Below are 16,382 nucleotides of genomic sequence, written 5' to 3' on the forward strand. Positions count from 1 at the left end.
GGCGGAGTTGGGGAAAAACGGGATCAAAAATGGGATAAAAAGGGGGATAAAAAGGAGATAAAACAATGAATAAATGAATAAAAGTAAAATGAATGAAAATAAAAATAAGTTGATAAAAAATAAAAATGAGTTTTGAAAAAAGGGATAAAAAAGGGGTGAAGATAGAGGAGAGAGCTCATGGTCTGAGGTTGTTGAATTCAATGTTAAGTCCTGAAGGCTGTAAAGTGCCTAATCGGAAGATGAAGTGCTGTTCCTCCAGTTTGCATTGGGCTTCATTGGAACATTGCAGCAGGCCAAGGACGGGCATGTGGGCATGACAGCAGGATGGTGTGTTGAAATGGCAAGCAGCAGGAAGGTCTGGGTCATGTTTGCGGACAGACCAAAGGTGTTCCGCAAAGTTGTCACCCATTCTGCGTTTGGTTTCTCCAATGTAGAGGAGACCCACATTGGGAGCAGCACCAAATTGAAGGAGGTACAAGTGAAGTGCTGCTTTACCTGAAAGGTGTGTTTGGGGCCTTGGGTGGTGAGGAGGGAGGAGGTAAAGGGGCAGGTGTTGCACCTTCTGCAATTGCATGGGAAGATGCCGTGGAAAGGGGGTGAGGTGTTGGGGGTGATGTAGGAGTGGACGGAGGGAATGGTCCAGGCAGGAGGCAGGTGAAAATGTTTCAGTGGTGTCCTCAAAGCATCTATGAAGTGGTCAAACATCCCTGCCAACTCATGAAAATCCCTGGCTTATGACTGAACATGCCATAAAATGGTTGACTTGGACAGTCACGGGGGAGTGGGCAGCCCAATTTTTAATAAAATTGGTGTGGGCTGCTATCTTCGGGGGCTGCCCTTTGCCCACCGCCCACCCAAAGACAGAATCTCCCCTTTCTTCCTACCCGTTTGCTACTTTAACCCACCACCCTCCTCCCTAACCTGCCCAAACCCTCCCTGCCCAACACCACAGACTTACCTGTTTTCAGGGATCCATCGGGCCTTCTTCTGCTTCCACATTGCAGTCCTGGCAGCACCTCCCAAGGGCGGGGCTTTGCTCCCTACTCTGCCCGTTTAGCCTGCCTGCAGCGCTTTATGGCTACGGGGCGGACGGGTCCACACTGAATTTGTGTGTTGTCTGTGCACCCACCCCCACCCCGGTAATATTTTGCCCACTAATGATTCTGAGTACTATATATTTCATAAATCTTCATCTTTTTCAACATTTCAATTTTTTTTTAAGATAAGTTAACTTTTGTGTGAATATTCAGTCGAAGGTAATTTTGATAACAGACTGAATGCCAATGTACAATTATGGCAGCATCACTATGCCCAATCTGTATTAAAAAATTACATTATGAATAAATAATGCAGTTTAGAAATTAATGCAGGCATTGTGGAACAAGTTTACTCGGCAAATAGGCCAGCATTTGAGGTATATGCTTGCTTATTATTGTTTTTCTTGTTTTCAAAAATAAATCAATAGGTCTCCCACTAGTTGCGGGATAGGGAACAGAGAGGAAGTTGATGAGAATAAGCTGGCAACAGAGTGAGGAAACAGTCATATTATCTGTATTTTGGCAAAATAAACATGCTGACAGAAACCATACTCAGAGAATAGCTTACATCTACAAGATTTATATGTGGTAAGGGTCCCGGGTACTGGTTACTCATCAACCTCTCACTGACTTCTCCTCTGTGTTTGGGTTTCAATAATTTAATTTCGAAATGAAAGTCAAAGACTAAAATATCAATCAACTAATTCCCTCCAATCTTTGAAGTTATGTGCATAACTACATGGAGCATAGACCCAAAGTATATGGAACCAAGCACAGGCTTCAACTTTGAATGGTGCATGTAGCTCTGCTGTTTTGAAAGAGTTAGTTCACAAAAAATTGATCAGCAAATACCTATTGTAATGAGGTACATGAACAACAGAAAGGAACTCTTCCTCTAGAATACTGAAAGCATAAACTTCTTTCTATTCAATACTTCAAAAGGCTTGAACACAGAGTGCAACTGAACTGGGACCCGAGCTGGATGCACTAGCATTTAAAATTTATGTTTTTTCCCATGGGGAGAATTTTTGGCTCTGTGAGTGGGGGCAGGGTCTGCTCGCCAAGGCATAAAATGACGCAGGGTGAGGTCGGGCGTGCATCCCAACATCACCACGTGTCATTTAGATTTTCAGTTTGGTGGGTGCGCAGCCGAGTTGGCTATGCGCCTGCCGAACTGTCAAAGGCCTGTTAAGGCCATTAATTAATTAGTTAAGGATATTGAGAAAGCTGCCCGTCCAACCTTAAGATTGGTGGGCAGGCGAAGAGCCCAGGTGGCATTTTTCATGGAAACTCATCCATGGGTGGGATGAGGTTTCATGAAGGGTTTATAAATTAAATAACGTTTTTCATTTAAGTTCATTGACATGTCCCAGCTCATGTGACACTGTCACATGAGGGGACAGGTCTTAAATTTTTTTTTCTTCTTTATTAAAATTTTTCAAACTTATCTTCCTGAGGTACCTCTATGCCTCAGGGAGATTTCTGCACTCTTTCGCATGCCTGACTCAGGGAACCCCCCCTCCTGCCCGCACAGGGAACGCACAGCACTTCTGCGCACGCGTCATGCTGGGCAGGCCTTAATTGGCCCGCCCACGTAAAATGACGGCGCGGACCCGATTGGGGGCGCCAATCGGGTCCGCACCAGCCCCCGCACAACCCCCCCGATGGGGGGAAAATTCTCTCCCATATTTCCATCTTTGATAATGAGAACATTACAGGATGTAGACTCAGTCCTTGCTACCAAGAAGGCTTCAGAATGCTCAGGGAAAGAAGTGAAATGAAGAGTACAGTCGAGTGGACGAGAATGAGGCACAGGAGATAATAGGCCTGTACTCCAACTGATTGTCTAGCTCTCTGCTAGTTTTGGGTGAAATTTGTTTTCTGTTGTAGTTCCGATTTCAGCCCTAAAAAAACAAATTATCTCATTATCCTTAATTAGAAATTATGGCAGAAATCTACACCATATGTATTCAATCCTTAAGTATTAGATACAAAAGACTAAAGTAGCCACCTGCAAGAAAGAATGATTTTGTGATGGTCATGCAATTTGAAGCTTTGCACTTGTCAATTTTAAAAACTAAAAAACAAAATTCAAGTCTACATTTCCACCATCAAATACAACAAGAAGAGTCAAACATGAAAAAAATGGAGAAAACAGGCAGGTGGTGAAGAATCTGAAAAGCAATGACTCACCATGGGATGAGAGGTCAGAAACAAATCTTGGGAGATGTAACAGTAGAGAAAATGAGCAAGAATAAAGAAACAGAGCAATAGGGATAAAAGGAACATAAGGAAAGTAAAAGGCACATAGAAGAAAGGAGGAAAAGTTGGAAAAGGTTTACAAAAAAGGGAGGGAAAATAGCCAGAGACAAAGATAATAAAGATAAAATAAAAAGGCAAGTGAAGAGGACACTCAGCAGAGTGCATAACTCTGCCATGATGTATTAATGTTATTACAATTACACTCCTCTTCCTTGCGACTTTTCCCTGCCTGGTTGATGCTCTGTAACTACAAAGCTGAAAAAAGAACTGAAAAAAATAAATATTTTCATTACGAGCTTCCATCTCACTGAGGTGGCTTCAGGCCAATCCATATCCAACAACCTGCTCTGAAAACTCTGCTCATATTTTGACACCCGTGACATATTCCACCATAACAGCTGAGAAGAGTTATCTTTATAGCACTGTAATAAAATTAAACTTTATCAGTAATCTTATTCCCTGATGTCATTTTTTAAAATGCATATTAAAAAAAACTTTGACATGTCAGGTTTGGTTTACTTGTGGATTGCAGAACAATTAATTTTTATAATCTTTTAACACTCTTCATACAAACATTTGAAAGACTATAATTTGGAGAACAATGCCCTAAAAAGTCAATTCACCCTATCCCCCAATCTTAATAAATCCTTTAAAAAATTTCAGGATCCAGATGCACATCTTTGCCAAAAACTAATCAATTCTTCCTTAGACCATACCTTATCTGCGTACCAAATTTGGTTGAGATTCCTCAATTTTTTTTTGAGATCTATTGTTTACAGACAGGCTAACAAAAACAGGCAAAAACGTTACTTCCACTCACCTTCAGTGGCAGAAGTAAAAAAGAAAAAGAAGGATACAATGTGTGAAAGCCAAAAAGGAAAAGAGGGGTAAGAGCCAAAAGGAACTAGCGAGTGTCAAACAAGAGAAAGTTACAGCCATTGAGACACAAATTTACTTTTCATTTTGCTTATGAGCAATGCCATGGGACATTGACTGGAATGACTTTAATTGCCACAGCCGATTATTTATGCCACAATTAAATTTTATCCACTAATTGTCATACCAAATGTTCTAGTTTTATGCTACAAAGGAAAACAATGAACCAATTAATTTATTCTCTGTCTCCTATCCTTGCTTGAAGTCAGCTGGATCACACATTCTAGCTGTAGTAATATGTTTTCTTGTTCTCTGTGACTCAGTTATCATCATATTGAAGCCACAATCTACAGAACCATGCCTCCACTTAAAAGTTGTAAGATCCTATGCAACATTATGCATTATAGAAATTATTTCATTGTGGTACAGTTATCTTTATAGCACTGTAATAAAATTAAACTATATCAGTAATCTTATTCCCAGAGGTCATTTTTTTATATGCATATAAAAAAGCAGCTTTAACACGTCAGGTTTGGTTTACTTGTGGATTGCAGAACAATTCATTTTTATAATCTTTTAACACTCTGCGCACACATATTAGTAAGGCTATAGCTTAGAGAACAAAGCTTCTAAAAGTCCATGGCATAATTATCCAATAACAAGTTCATCCAATGTGATACAAAAGCAAAATATTGTTATCCACTGAGATGTTGATTCTGAACATTTTTTTGTGAAGTGTCTTCCTTTTTCTATAACTCTTATTCTCTTTCATTTGGTTTGCCTCCTTTTGTTGCTTGTCATATACCATGTCCCTCCTTTTTTCTAAATCACATGCTTTCTCATTTCTTTGCTGAAAAAATATTCTCTATTTTTTTTCCTGCCCTGTTTGTCCTCTCTTCTTCTCTATGGCACCTTACTGATTCTTTACCAATTTACTCAATTTCCATTTTCTAACTGTGTAAATTAATAGTTAAATTCATGCTGAACGGTATCTATCAAAAAATGGCATAAAAGCAGGCGGAACCAAATAAAGTAAACAGGTTGAAATTTCTCTAGTGATGCCAGGACTATTCTAACTTCAAAAGGCAGTTTCTAAGCAAAGAAGACAAATTAAGAAATTAAAAATAAATTGTATGCAAGTTAAATGCACCTGTAGTCATTAATAGCTGATGACTTTACGTGAAAATGGCAGGCAACATGTCAGGTCAAGGGTGGATAATGGGGCTGAGATGGGGTACAAAGAGATAAAGGGCAGACATCAAGGTAAAGCAGTGAAAGGCCATCTGGAAATTCTTGAGCTTAAACTCTCACTCTTTCACCATATTCCCTTCCCTGTTCATTCTCTCTATTCTGCATGCTGCACAACTTTGCTTACAAAAAGAGAGTTGATCATGGAAGCCCTCAAAGGCAGCAAAGGGATTAGCAAGAAAAGCATTAACAGCATGAAGTTGGCAGGAAAATAGATGAATGAACTCCAAGAAAGTGAGCAGCAAGTCCATGATGAAATATAACTCAGGCAAGATGAAGGCACAGCTTCAAATCTGATAACTCTTGGTTTAACTTGAAGTTTCTGTCCTAAACAGAGATTACAGAGAAGCTGGGAGTGGGGAACTGAGGTTTGCAGACCAATCAGCTGACTGGAAATGGACAGAAGGGAGACAGAATTTATTTTAGTTAAAAATTGCTTATAGAATCTGAAATACTGTTGGAAGGTGTCAACTCAAACTTATATACACACACACACACTTCAAATGTAATTCCCTGGCTCTGAAATGCTTTGGAACATCCTAAGGAAGTGAAAGGTCCTCTATAAATACATGATCTGTCTTAAAAACAAGTATCACCTACTCCCTGTAAATGTAACATGTACTCCCTTATGTTTGGCTCAAGGTAGGATAGCAGCAATTCGGAATTGAAGACATAAGAAATGTGAATGAAAAGTGACAAAATTGCCAAGGGAACAACTAGTGGGAAACAACTGAAAATGAATGATGAAAATCCTCAATATTCAGTAAGATGATCCTACCACTAAAATAATGGATGAGATGAACCAAATTACAACTAATTAAAAAAAAACCGCTTGTTATTTATTCCTCAGAAAATGAAATTTATAAGTCACAAAATAAGTTAACATAAGTAAATAAATTACAATTATATGATTAAAAATCACTATAAGTTTGTCTTTTATATCTGACCATCTTCATTCCTGAAGCAGTACTTTTGACTTAGTGATAACATTCCTGCATCTAATCCAGAAGACTCAGGGTTCGAACCCTCATCAACTTAATCCCAGCAAGTAGAAGCCACAGCTGCATTTCTGAATTCTGAGTTGACACCCTGTGGGATATTTGCATCTGGTGGTGTCCCCCACTTATCTTGAGGGCTGTGGGAGCCCATAAAACCCTTCCGCCATAAAAGATTAAACTCCTTATTGGCTGGTATAACAAAAGTGATGCCCAATGAAAAAAGCATTTTATGTAGCAGGTTTTTAAACTGTTAGCGAACTTGGAAATTCTTCTATCACCTCCAGGGTAAAAGTCAGAAGACATAAAAATAACAACAATCTTTATTCATGTTTTACTTGTAAGTGCCAGCCTTTCTCAAAAGCCTGGTGTTGGACTTGATATTTTTGACTCGGGCTAGAACAAAGGCTAACAGGCATAGGGTTAGCTGAAGACAAAGCCTGCACAGTTAACACCACTCAAAAAAATCTCTTCTATGGCTCCAAGTAGAGTTGATTTGAAAAAGACTGGCTGCAAAATATGTTCAAAACAGTGGTCGTGGCTTTAAATAACTATCTGTTAATTTCAAAGGGAGCTGTCAGTCAAACACGCAACAGTAACATTTGCACAGAATATTTGCATATTATTTGAAATGATTGCTCTGTGCTCCTGAACACTTCTTTTTCAGACTAACTGAATGATTATTACAACAAAATATAAAAAAACAAGCCGAAACATTTTTCTCTGTCTGAAGTTTGTTTTTAACTCCTTAAATCTGTGACAGTAAAAGCTCATGCTTTAGAATGACACAAAGGAACAGATAATAGTAGCCATTAAGCATACAAACAGGACGGTATTTTATCTGTGGCCTGCTGTTCCCAATGGCTGAACTGGAAGTGGGCAGCACTTCCACTCTCGTGTCAGGAGCCAGCTCCCATGCGATTCTAGTTAAAATTTAAAGTGCAGGCCGTGGGCACAGGAGACACTTGCAATCGCATGGCGGGAGAAGCTTTTGATTTATGAAATTCTCCATCAGCAGACAATGCAGCGCCTATGGGCAGACTATAAAAGAGCTTCCTGGACCAACAGGGAGGCTCTGCATCACGGCCACAAACTTTCGGCCTAACTCCATTGATATTAACATAAGACTTATTGAGAGCATAAAGGTAAATTGTAAATATTCCACTTTACATTGGTTTCACTTTACTTATGTCTGTATCGTCATCATTTGTTGGGAATAACTTAGTCAGAGAGTTAAATGTGCTGGCACACCTCATGGTAAGAACACACTGATGGTTAAAGGGGAGTTAGGGCCATTTTCTTTAACAAAAATAAAAATAGCTAGAAAAACTCAGCAGGTCTGACAGCATCTGCAGAGAGGAATACAGTTAACGTGTCGAGTCCTTATGATACTTCATCAGAAATAAGGGAATATAGCAATGAGGTGAAATATGAGCTGGTTGTGGGGGGTGGGACAGGCAGAGCTGGATAGAGGGCCAGCGATAGATGGAGGCAAAGGAGAGATTGCCAAAGATGTCATAGACAAATGAGCAAAGGGGGGTTAATGGGGGTGATATTAGCTAAGAAATGTGCTAATGGTGACATTAAGGGTAGAAAGCAGGACGAGCAAGTAACAGATAGCCCTCGTGGGGTTGAGGTGGGGAAGGGATCAAAATAGGCTAAAAGGTGGAGATGAAACAATGGATGGAAATACATTTCAAAATAATGGAAATAGGTGGGAAAAGAAAAATATATTTAAAAAATATAGATAATCGGAAAAAGGGGGATCGGAAAGGGGGTGGGAACGGAGGGGAGAGTCCATGATCTGAAGTTGTTGAACTCATAAGTCCGGCAGGCTGTACTCAATGCCATTTTCTTTATCTTGGAAGAAACAATGTTGTGCTTTTGTGTTTACTCTTTATTGAATGCTCATGTTAGTGTTTACAGGTACATTTGCCACTCTGTAGGACATGGCTAAACTTGAAGGCTTAGCTGGCCCTCCCCTCCATGCATTGTAAAGGAGGCTGTCCAAGATCACTCTCAGCGGAGGTAACTGATTGTAGTGAACTCAAATCCCTATAAGGATGGTGCAGGATCTAATTTCTTAGTCATGGTAGGCTGATTGACCTATGCCGAAGACACAGAGTTGTTGGGACTAGTATTAACCACTGCATGTGTGAGATAAAGCTCTGTTCCCCATAATCTTCTAGACGGCAGAGGACGCAGGTTCAGAGGTAGCTCCACCAGGGAGTCTAGCAAGGATTGGTCTACATTCCAAGCAGGCAATGGAACAATGGTCTTTTTATGTTTCACTCTTGGGCGAATCTAGTCTTCTTTAAGTTATCCCTGGTATCCCATGCACTCCTCTATGGCCCTGGCATCCGGTAAAAGCTCATGCACATTCATGGCCTCCTCCTCAGGCACATCCAAGTCATCATCATCTTAAAAGAAATGCTGCTTCTCCTGTTGCAGTGTTTCTCCACAATGCATGGTTGCATTGTGCAGTGCACAGCAAACCATGACTATTCATGATACTTTCTGTGGTGTGTAATACAGAGTCCTTCCAGGCTGGTCAAGGCAGCAGAAGCACATTTTCAACAAGGCAATGGTTCATTCAATGATGGCTTTGCTGGAGACTTGAGCTGCATTGTAGTGCTCTTCCGCTGTGCTCTGGGGATGACTCACTGGTGTCATCAAACAGGTCCAGGATGGATAGCTCTTGGCACCTAGTTGTCAACCTGGGCTGGCCTCAAAAAGCTCTGGGACCTGCAAAATGTAGGAGCCGTGACAGCTCCCAAGGAAACAAACAAAGGCATGCATGATTCTTTGCCTGTAGTCATTGGCCAGTTATATATTCAATGCTCCCATGGGGAGCTCGAATGATCACGAGTACAGTTGATAACCCGTTGCACTCTAGGGAAACAAGCGATGGCCACAAAGCCCAAGACCCTTGCCATCTGTGGAGTAATTGATGAATTCATTTACACAATGGAAGAGGGCATTGATGATCTCCCTTCTGTACCTTTGTGTGGCAGCCTGTGAAGTGCTACATATGTTGCCCATGGAGCCCTGGAAAGCAAAAGTGGTAAAAAATTTGAGGGTCACAGTCACCTTGAGGGCCACTGGAATGGGATTCCCACAATATCCACATGGCTGCAGGTCTTACTGCACAATCCCACATATTTTAGTGGCCAGTTCCTGGGAAGGCCTCAGTCCTCTCTAGCATTGCCATTTGCAGGTAATTAGTTCTTGTCCTGAGGATGTGATGTCGTAGCAGTGCCCGACTTCTGGATGCCTTCTCTGGATGGCTGCATCCTGACTAACTTCCTCCTCTCATGCTGCCTGCTTCTGGCACTGCGATCTCTTTTGTTGACTGGCAAAAGCCCTTCTTTGTTGCATCCTCCCCTCCTGCTCCCGAGGTTGCAGGAATATTGGGCGATGAGACCCATAGGTATTTCAGCCAAAGAACTGTATGAAGGCGGACAATGATACCATGACATGTGTATCCATGAATTTCATCCATAGAACTGATGATCAGTGAAATTTTCAACTTCTTCATTGTCCACACAAAACTCCTCCCAACCCACACTGGGCTGCTCCCATTTCGATTTCCAATCCTGACACCACACATGCTTTTGGAGACATTACAAAAATGGTACTTGTAAAGTTTGTGCTAGGACCAGTCACCCTCCACCTTCCTCCTGTCACCTTCATGCTTGTTCATTTTCCCCTTGGACCCTCCCAACATCATTTTCCTCTATAACCCCCCCCCAACCCCCACCCTTTAACCTGGACCCTATCACCCACCAACTGGAAATGCCATCTCCCCCACAACCCACCACCACCACCACTGCCCCCCCCCCGACCCCCCCCCAGACAGCCTACACCATCCCCGTCAACATTCACCCTCTGATCCTAGACCCTCCCCACATCATCCATAGAGTTTTTGTTAGATCCCATGATCTGCCCGACAAGTCCTTAGTTATCCCAACCTCAGTCTGGACCTGCCACCCACCTACCCTACCCCCTCCAACACCCACTACTGAAATGACTTCCTCCCTGCCTGTGAATGTTCCCTCTGCCAGCTAACACCCTGATGGACTCACATGTGGACAATACTGACTGCGCCCTTTAGGTTCCTCAATTTCTTACCTTGACTGACTGTACCACCACATCCGCCTGCCAGGTCCCTCCCACTTCACTCCTCCACACCCCCGACCCCACCTTCTGTCCTCCCTTGGATCCCTCTTACATTGCTCCAAGCCCCAACCCCACTATACACCCACACCCGCTCACCCAGACTCACCCTCCATGCAAGCTGCCATTCTCCTGCTCCCCTCCTTTGCGCTGTAGAGTTCAACAAAGAAAACCGCTGACCTCAGACACAACTGTACAAAGCCAGCTGCTGCACGTCACATTTAAATGAACATGAGCCAAGTGCCACAAGGTTTTCATGCACTGCTGACTTAATCTTGAAGGTAGGATGCAATTACAAAAGTTTTAATATAATGAGTATTCATGGAATGCAAATATATTACAAGTAGGAACCTGCCAAGGGACAGTGTGAGGCCTGGCCCATCACTGCCATGCCGCTGACTTAATCTCTTCATCTCAACCCATCATTGGAAAACTGAAATTTCAACTCCTAAGACCACCACATTTCCCGCTCTTGCAGGCCCTTTAAAATATCGCCTACAGTTTGTGTTTTTAATTAAATACATTGTTGCACAAAAGTTTTTTTGTGTGCGGCCTATTTTTGTAGGGTTTTAAAGATTTCATTGGGTGACTTGATTTGAGTTTCGTGAGCTAGGCAAGGTTCATAACAGCTTTGCCGAGGGAAGAAGGAAGAAGCAAACAACACAAACAATAATGCAGTAGGTATAAATTCCAATATTATACTGCCCTTTGTCTGGAAGTGTTTCCTAATACCTTTCCTAGCCCGCATTTTAAAATGATGTCATAAGGTTATGGAAAGAGAGAGAGCAGGGCATTAGGCATTCGTATTTTTATTGCTCTAGCAAACAGGCAACACAGGGCAGATGGGCTGAACGGTCTGCTGTGCAACTTTGTGGTTATAAAGTTATGAGGATTAATGCACCAATCACAATCAGGAAGCACAAAAAGAAATAGAGATAAACACACAGAAGAGCAGAAGGAAAGGGCAATCGAGAAAGAAAAAGAGTGAAAAAGACAAATACAGAAACAGAGATACACACAAAAATTACATTTAGAATGAGAGACAGACATAGAAGTAGAGACAGCGAGACAAATAGACCATGAATAAAATGCGAATGAGAGCTTCATTATAATAGCAATGGGTTGTGGTCTTTACAACACACAAAATGCTTTATTTATGAATTATTTTCACATCACTCGAAAAGTGGTAGGGAAGGGAAGCTTGGTTTAAAAACAGCAAGTCCGATCTGAACGGCTAGCTTCACCGTCAAAAGAAATCTGGACTGACTTCAGAAAAGATTAGTTATTGCAGGTTTTTAATTCAATAAATGCAATTACCTCGGTTTCTGCTTTCTCCGTGAACTGCAAGGGAACAGGTGCTTACACATAGAAAATTCTGCACAGTGAATATGCATTTCACTCAGGAGGGAAAGAACCAAGAACTACATTTGGAACAGATTGGGATATGTCAGGTTAAATGCATTTTTGACAGGTGTTGAACAATTATATGTATAAAATATTTCTGTTGCAATTTTTTATGTTTTTATGTGTTAGTTATGTTGTAAATTGTATTTTTTTCTCATGTAGTTGTCAAGTTGAGGGAAAAGGGTGGATTTCTTTTCAATATGTTGTGAGCAATTTGAATAGTTTACACATGATGTTTTTAAGAAATTTCCATATGATAGAATTACAATTAAGAAACCTGCTTTTCAGCTAGATTCCTTGCAGCTTTATGAATATGTAATTTTAGACAATCGAATCTAAATTTGACAGAAATGTATGCTTAAACGTATCCTTATGATTACATGTGCGGAAGTACGATGCCTAAAGTGGATTTCAATAGTGGGGTACGTTCTATGATTTGACAGCTCACTGAAAGGGATTTGGCAATGCTCAGCAAAAAACGTAGGAATCTGCAAGCACGAGAGGAGAGTCAAGGGATCTGGCAGCACTGTTGAGTGTGAGATTTCTTCCTAAGACGTTGAGTTTTCATGTGAAACTTGAGTGCAAAAAAAAAATTAAATTAATTTTATTTTTGTACAATTTGTAAAAACAAGCAGAAATCATTAAACACTAAGAGACAAAATGCAATATTTGTACTCAAATATAAAAACATTTTCTGTAAACAACCCAAGTATAAATGACAGAATATACAGGTGGCACAATGACACCATTACTCACTTCCTTTTTGCCTCACTTTGTTCTGTTCAAATAATAAAAAGTAAGCACTTTCTAAATTTAATTCTGAAACTTTAAATCTGAAGAAACTAAACAAAATTAATTCTGCAGCTTATTGCAGGTATGCTATAAATGCCCAGTCTTGCTGTAAAACATGTTTAAATTTTCACAAAATGATCAATTGCCCAGTGTTACTCTAGTATGCCCAGTGTGCCATGTTCGAGCCGTCAATGGATCCTTTAGGATCTTCACAGGGACTCTCTCATTGTATGGTCTTGTAGGGATAATGGTAATTTATCTCCAAGAATAGGCCTATCTTAAGTGGTTTACATTAAAATGTACTTATTACAAAAAAAACTCATGTTTTTCCTCCATACTAATAATAGAAGGAAATAACTTGCATTTAAACAGCACCTTTCACAACCTTAGGTACCTTAGTGTTTTAAAGCTATTTTGAAGTACTTTTGAAACGTAGCATTGAGAAAGTGACCAGATAATCTGTTTTTGGTATTGTGAGTTGATGAATTATTTTTGGCCAGGACCAGGATACATTCCTGATCTTTGAAAAGTTCCTGGGATCTTTCACATCCAACTGAAAGGTTGTGTGGCCTCAATTTACTGTCTCATAAAGACCTGGGTTTTAGCCTGGAGGTGAGCTCCAGGTCAGGTGGGGTAAGTAGGGAGTGAAGTGAGGGAAGCAGGGAAGCAGAGACTGTTATGTCATCTGGAATTCAGAGTTGCTCACTGACAGCCTGATTAACAAGCTAGCAGCCTTTTGGTGGGAAGCCTGCTTCACAGAGCCAAAGGCTATCAAAACAGCCAAAAATAAATTATACATCTAAATATAGGGGGAGTGAGAAAGGTTGTGGTCAGGATAGGAGAGTAAGAGGGATCGTCGCTGGGGGTATTGTTGGGTGGGTGTCCCAATTGTGATAGGTCAATGGTAGTCTGGGGGGGGGAACCTGATCTTTTGGCAGGGCTCAGTGGTGGTTGGAGAGGGAGATGGAGGAGCACATAGATGTTTTGGGGGATGGGGGGGTATGGCTGGGTTTGTTTACTGGGTAGTTTATTGGGTCTGAAGAAAGCACTCTTGACGTAAAGGTGCTAAGGTGCCTTCCTCATGGATTCAGCCTTTCTTGCCTCTTCTAAGCTGCAGAGTTTCCCATAGGCCTGGGAAACTTGCCTGTCTGTGGTTAAAAATACAATGGCTGTTAAAATGAAGGCATAAAGCCTCATTTAAATATTACAATGATCAATCTATCTCCTGTGAGTGGGTTGGTTGCCCACCTCTCGTTCCACCTGCATTAAAATTAGAAGTGGCCTGGTTTGAGGCAGGTTTGGTTCCTGTTCTAGATGTTTTACATTTTAACCTCTGAGTTCAGATTCAACCTTTAGTCTCCACAAGGACTCAATAGTTGTCAACCCTACTAATGATGTCATGAGCAGTCACACCTGAGGTAAGTGGATTGGATGAGATTACATTACTCACTTGTGTTGGTTCTCTCACCGTCTACCACAAGCTAAGTCTCAAGGCTAAGTACTTCAGAATGTGGGCAATTCGCTCAGCAGTGGCATTGGTGAATGATATTGATACCCTCCACTCCCCCAGGAGTACCTTTTGTAACAGGTGGTACTTAACATGCAGCAGTACTGATTTGTCAGCAATGGGTGATATTCAACCATTGATTTACCAGCTGGAGGAAGGTGTTAGGTGATAATCAGCACAAGATTTCCTTGTTCATGTGCATGTGTGTCAATCAGCATGAGGACTTTATTGGCAGCTCAAACGGGTCTAGTGTCCATCGTTCAAACTCACTATGAGATACAGAATAAGCTCTGTCCTCACAACACTAAAATTCTGCTTGCATTTTAAAAAGGCTGCTGTTGACAGCTTTTTGAGCAGCTAATGTGGGAAGATGCTTAGAGATAGTTGGCAACTTCATTAGTTGCCCATTATCAGTCATTTATGTATTTTAATATGAAATGAACATTTTGTTTGGCTTTATTATTTGGCTTTTGTTTTGTGAGCTTGGTTGAAGCATTGCCTGCCTTTACGCAGTTCTCTTCAGTTCATTCTCCATAAAGAAAGAAAAATGCACTATGCAGGAGGTGCTCCAAAATTTCAGGGACCAACATATGAAGTAACAAAACAACAACTTGCATTTATATAGCACCCTTGACATTGAAAAATGTTCTGCGACAATTCACAGGGCAAGGATGTAATTTACAATCACTGGCCATGCTATTGTTTAATTAAATTCATCGATGTGAGAGAATATCTTGGGTAAGACACAAAAAAAAGTCTCGACATTGCCCAATATCTATTCCTTTACTGCCCCATCTCCATCAACCGAGGGAGTAAATTACATGGAGCAAGAATACTACAGACTGGAACAATTAGAGTCTCCTGTTGGTTAGTTTAAGTATTACTTTAACATCTTTCACAATATTTTAATTAATCATGCTAGATTATCATAAATAAAATACCTTAAACATTGTTATAATTGACCAAATGTCTTGACTTATTTTGTGGTGGTTGTCTCTGTTAGTCACAACATAAATATTTCATTATTTTTAAAAATATTGCAAATTTATTTTCTGAACTATTATTGCATAAATTAATCATAATTTGCAAGAATTTTCTGTACAGCAATATCTTTAACCTTTTAAAAGTTAATTTTCTTTCTAATTTTTCTCCTTACTAATTTTACACATTATTTATCTTTTCATCTTAATAATTTTGATTTTTTTTTTACCTGCCTTTCTTTTTCAATGTCTTGTCACTTTTACCATTTCTCACTGCAACACTCTCTATAGGCACATATAGGCTGACAAAGAGCCAAGGTGAAAATAAGGCTGCTGTTCGGACGGCTGCATAAGTATACAGCTAGGGGAAGGAAGAGAGGCATCGGTGTACTGAACTGGTTAAATTCCAGACTATTTCGGCTGGTAAAAGGCTATTCAAATCTTGCACCTATTTCATTTACAGTAAGTTGCAGTGGCAGTGTTATAATGTAAATATTTGACAGTCTTGTGACTAAGGGATTACAGATAATTTTCCCGAATTTCAGAAATCAAGATCAATTAAAGATTTAACTGAAACCCCAATGACAAAGGATAGCAGGTAAATTGAATTCAATAGATCCTTTATTCCTTGCCCCTCATTTTTAATAATTCTTCTCAAACCATGATTTGTGCAAACAGCATTTAATATAGTGGTTAATATTTCTATTTACAACAAACAGAATTTAAAATCTAATTTTCCCCTTAAGTATAGCATAATTATGAAATTTAGACAAAATAAACAATGAAAGCATAAAAGTCAAATTATTTATTTTTAAAACATATTCAATAGGCCTATTAACTGCTATTTTATAGAATTAAGTACTATTTTTAGAAGGTAGAGATTCAGTCATATAATAAAATCCAGTTTTGATGCAAAATTTAGGTTGTAACTTAATTTGCTACTTGGATTGAAAAAGCTAGATGTTCAATTATTAAAGTTAACAAAATCATATTATGACACGAAAGCAAGAATCTTTCATTTGGTACCACTGTAATTATAGTGTATGAATTGTCTAGCAAGATAAAAATCTTTAACCTGTACATTACAAAAGAGCCATTCTAGCGA

At 40.1% G+C, this 16,382-nt stretch overlaps 1 protein-coding gene and 1 long non-coding RNA gene across 9 annotated transcripts in view; one reads left to right on the forward strand and one right to left on the reverse strand.

Annotated features, from left to right (window-relative positions):
• LOC121290006 (G patch domain-containing protein 2-like) overlaps positions 1-16,382 on the reverse strand; it is a 287,430-nt gene that overhangs the window by 143,586 nt on the left and 127,462 nt on the right. The window contains exon 7 of one of the 8 annotated variants that reach the window (XM_041210181.1): positions 12,494-12,572. The exons of the other annotated variants lie outside the window; for them this stretch is intronic. Coding sequence (XP_041066115.1) covers positions 12,507-12,572 — 66 coding nt within the window. The 3' untranslated portion in view covers positions 12,494-12,506. Of the gene's footprint in view, positions 1-12,493; positions 12,573-16,382 lie in introns of those variants that run through there. 8 annotated transcript variants of the gene reach the window in all.
• The window catches only part of LOC121290054, a 115,271-nt gene that overhangs the window by 40,269 nt on the left and 58,620 nt on the right, over positions 1-16,382 (forward strand). The gene's annotated exons all lie outside the window — the stretch shown is intronic.

The sequence above is a fragment of the Carcharodon carcharias genome, chromosome 2, assembly GCF_017639515.1.
Source record: "Carcharodon carcharias isolate sCarCar2 chromosome 2, sCarCar2.pri, whole genome shotgun sequence".
Taxonomy (NCBI): Eukaryota; Metazoa; Chordata; class Chondrichthyes; order Lamniformes; family Lamnidae; genus Carcharodon; species Carcharodon carcharias.